Source organism: Apium graveolens, chromosome 6 (assembly GCF_009905375.1).
Source record: "Apium graveolens cultivar Ventura chromosome 6, ASM990537v1, whole genome shotgun sequence".
Classification (NCBI taxonomy): domain Eukaryota; kingdom Viridiplantae; phylum Streptophyta; class Magnoliopsida; order Apiales; family Apiaceae; genus Apium; species Apium graveolens.
The window spans coordinates 55,566,654-55,571,287 of NC_133652.1; the positions used below are offsets into that span (position 1 = coordinate 55,566,654).

Sequence of the window (4,634 nt, forward strand, 5' to 3'; positions counted from 1 at the left end):
TCAGCACCAGAACACCAATCATGCACCAATAAAATCGAGTCGTCCATATAAACAAATTAAAACTACAGCACAGAAAAGCCGCAAAATTTACCAACCCCTCCGGATCTGGAATGCATCACACGGGGAACATGAAGTTTCAGACCCGTCCTTATGCGCCAAATGGTTACCTACACAAATTTCTATAGCATTAATCTCCAATGAAGTTGGAACCAGACGAAAAACCCCAGACTGATAACAAACATTAGAAGTCCCTGCTGGGCTCAGCATAGCAGAGGATACACAAAACATATAAATCCTTGTGTCTTTACCCCAAAAAGATATCCGGGGATGATAGACGAAGAAGAATACCAATGGAGAAACCGCAAAATAAAACCATACCACCTTATATCACCAAACAAGAACGAGAAATTATCAGAATTTGCACCACATTACTAAATGGAAAATAGATTAAACCTCAACAGATCAGCCACCTGCCACCTAGTCTTACTACAACTAAACACACTAGACACTTGCTCCAAGTTTTGATAAACCAAAAACGAAAATTGCTTTAGTCAAACAGTTTAGTTTGACCGAATGCCAAGTTTCCAAAGATAACTGGACTAGTCTAGTAGTTTATTCATACTTATAATCTACTGTCTACAAGATCGTAATCATTCATGGCTGATCATTCACTGTTTGAGCATTATGTTTATTAGTTTCTCTTCATTACTCTCAACTCTCAAGACTTGCCCATATAAGGCTGATTTCTCATTCAAAAGCATAATACATGGACTGTAGAAATTCTAAATATAATTTCGGAGCTCTCTCATTTTTCATTTGGCACAGATTTCATTATTTATTGTACTTACAGTCACAAAACAATCAAACGTTATAATCTACTTAGTACACTATATATGACATAAATACTGTAAAGTTTAGTAGGACAATCGTATCAGGATTTACTTAGTGAGGAATCGAACCAAAAATCAACCGAATAAACAAAATCAAACAAATTGAGGATATAATCAGAAACAAGTAACTATGTTGTTGGGAGGAATCGAACCAAAGATCAACCTCCCAGAAATAAGTAATTATGCAAAATTAAACAAATCGAGGAGGAATCAAACCAAAGATCAACGAATACACAATATTTGGTATATAATCAGAAATAAGTAATTATGCTGTTCGGAGGAATCGAACCAAAGATCAACCGAATAAACAATAGTACCATTGCCCTAAAAAACCAGTAGAGCCAAAACCTCACTTAACAAATAAAACATCTGTATATATGATATATCAATTATCATTCACATTACCAAAACTTTTTTGAACTTGGCCCTCCAAAACTGCAAACGTATACAGAGATGTTTAGGGTAGGGTAAGTATCAAAAACTGATTTAACCTATTATGTCGAACACTTCAGTTCGCCAACAAAATCAATTCCATGAACCGTCTCCTGTTGGTTCTAGCATTAACCTTCAATCCGCTCTTCAGTATAGAGAAAGTGCTTTAATGATTTTATCCAACGGCTCTTAGGTAAATTGGTACTTCATATTTCTTAAACAACGGAAAAATTTTAAAAGGCCTCTTTACATGATCCTCGCACTTTGCCTCCTGCGAGACTCACATTCAACCACTTGAGTACAATGTTAAGTATAGGTTGTCAACTTCTGATTATCAAAAAGTGACATAGCTAACCATATCTATATCTCTACACACACATCAATCCGCCGTTTAAAAAAAAAACCCAAAAAAATTAGCTTCCAATCACATTATCTGATTGAGGACTAATCTTTCGAACCTTCTTTCTCCTTACGTAATAATTAACAATCTTTTTACTATCAGCAACCCTACTACATTCTTGATTCTCGCTCAAACTTTCCCCGAAAACGCTTTTCCCAACGTCCCGTAAACCCTTAAACCCCGTCCCGCTCTTTTTTATTTTGAACTTCACTTTCCCTCTCCTCACCGGTAAAAACTCCCTCTTCCTATTCCTATTCTCCCCACTCTTTCCCTCCACCACAACTCCCATTTTTCCGTTCTCGTGATCATCGATGCACGGCCAAAGCTCCCTTCTCTTCACCTCCATTTCCTTAATCTCCGGCATCAAAGGCAACCATTTCGGAACATAACTCTTCCCACTGTCACAATTTCGAAAACTCGAAAACCTAATTTTCTCCCCCAAACACTCCCTACGCAACGGCCTGGCAAAAGGAATCTCATCATTATACTTAACGAACTTCATTACATCAATCAGAGGTCCGGAGCTACAAAACCCTAAATTCACATCCGACCCGCCAGAAAAACCCGTATTAGAATGAAGAAACTCGAGAGCGGCGATAATGTCGACGACATTCGAATCGGTTCTTCCGGCGGCATTGGTGGCCGACACGGCAGCGGAGGCGATCGCCTGAAGGTATTTTCCAGCGATATCGGTGATGATTGAAAGCGCCGAGTTTTGGATCGATTTGAAGCCAATTGAGCGGCAGATTTGAGCGACGGCGACTCTCGTGACGGCGTAATGGTACGGTGATGATGATTGTGATGGGGGAGTTTGAGATTTCATGGCTATTTGTCAATTAGGGTTTGATTTTTGTGTGATTTGGGGATGCCAGGTGTAGATATATGTTAATTATAAGGAAAGAAAATATTTATTGTGTTTTGAGCTTCGTTGGTTGATGCGTGGGTGTTACATTCGTTGTTCTAGTCGGTCGGAGGTTCGAAACCCTGGGCCGACATCGTTAATAATAATATTTGTTTAAAAAATTATTTTGCATTACCCAAGCAAATTTATAATTTTTTGATTATATTCAAATATTATTTTAGATATGAATTCTTTACTTTTTTCTCTCCTACGCTTTTTAAAAATGTTTATTGTTATTATAGTGCAAATAATTATGATTTTTTTTTTGCGTTTATAGTTGGTGAGATTGCGAAGTTGTGTAAACAGTAGACGTGATAACTCAACAAGTAAATAATACTATGTCTACACGAGAAATCAGGAAAAAATGAAGACAAGGCAAGTACAAAGAATCAAAATAGTAGAAGAAGGTTTGAAGTCTGTTTACGGGACACTGAAAGAAGTTCATTAATATGTTCATTCAGAGTGAAAAATAAGGTTTAAAGACTTTGAAGGTTTAAGAAGTATTGAAGATTCAGTGTAAAAGTATCATTAGCAGATTTCGGTGTATTAGCATTGATTGAAGATGGACAGTGTTCGAATGATAGAAATCTGAAAAATTGAAGATATGGTAAAGACAAGGGATAAAGAAGACAACTGCAGTTTTGAAACTATACTCACTGAAAGGAGTTCACTTATATGTTCAAGAGTCAGTGAAGAATAGTGAATGAAGTATTCAAGATTGTAATAACGATGAAGACATTGTCTAAGTACCAGATAAGATTCCAGTAAAAGTACATTCGTTTATTGACAGTCAGTGTTCGAAAGCTTAACAATGTCATTAAGGTTATAATACGAAGACCTTAATCGAATTTAGTCGCCTGTGAACCAGACCAATTGCACTAGGCGTCAGAGGTTCATGAAAGAAATTTGAGTATTATTAATAGAAGAATTGTTAAATTAAAGAACGTACTAGGATTGAACCTCTATTCTTTTAAAGTACGAGAAGAGGTGTGCAGTAGGGGTGCCCATGGGTAGGGTTAACCCGACCAACCCGACCCTACCCGAACCTATTTTCGGCCAACCCGAGCGGTTAAAATAAAACCGAACTGTAAATGGGTTATAAATTATAAAACCCGAAGTTAATGGGTTGGGTTAGGTTTTTGTAAATTTTAACTCTAACCCAACCCAACCCAAAATATGTATAATGGGCCTGGGCTGGACTATATTACTTTCTGTTGGACTGGATTCACTTATACACGATTCACACGCCGTGTCTATTATCTAACACTAACTTTATTCTTTACTTACTTAGTCTTTAGTGTCTCGTCATTACACTTTTTGAAAACCCTAGCACGCAGCAGCGACGCATCATACTTCATCGGCATCACCTCCTCTCATCGGCGCATCGTCGTTGCCCTCGATCGATTCAAAAGGATCTTCAATTTCTTCGTTCTCCCTCTCTATCAGGTACTATAATTTATCTTCAATTCACTGTCTTTTACATTTGATTCGTGTACATGTTCTGTTGTGTTTGCTTCAAATTAGATACAGATAATTGTGAGTATCTATTTGATAATTCTTCATTATCTTCAATTTACACACCCCCGAATCCTTTTATTCCAATTCTTTCCGGTTATCTCTCTTTTCCGTTATCCTTTTATTGATTATTTTGTTGTTGTATTCGATTATTAATTTTATGTGAGATTGATTATTTTGTGTTTTACCGATTGTTTATAATGTGTTCACGTTACATTTATGTCAATTAAGTTGTATATTTAATTTGTTGTATGTACTTAATTTTGATGAGTTTGTTTGTTTGTCGATTAATGTTATAGTTTGGGACAGAGCTCCAACAGCCATGGCCATGTTTGGTTGTGTGTTTGTGTGTGTTTATAAACTCAGTTGTATGTTTAATTTGTTGTAGGATTAACCCCAGACACCACCCCTAATTCAGTTCCGATTATCACCCCGGTTCCTAATCCAAACAAAACCCCTGAGCCAGTTCCAATTATCGCCACAAATCCCGACCCTA

General features: G+C 37.0%; 1 protein-coding gene across 1 annotated transcript; it reads right to left on the bottom strand.

The window, feature by feature from the left end:
* Window positions 1-1,112: 1,112 nt before the first annotated feature.
* LOC141663692 (transcription initiation factor TFIID subunit 8-like) lies at window positions 1,113-2,682 on the bottom strand. The gene has a single exon (XM_074469483.1). It carries the CDS (start codon window positions 2,543-2,545, stop codon window positions 1,736-1,738), a length of 810 nt encoding a protein of 269 aa, XP_074325584.1. The 5' UTR covers window positions 2,546-2,682; the 3' UTR covers window positions 1,113-1,735.
* Between the last annotated feature and the right edge of the window lie 1,952 nt (window positions 2,683-4,634).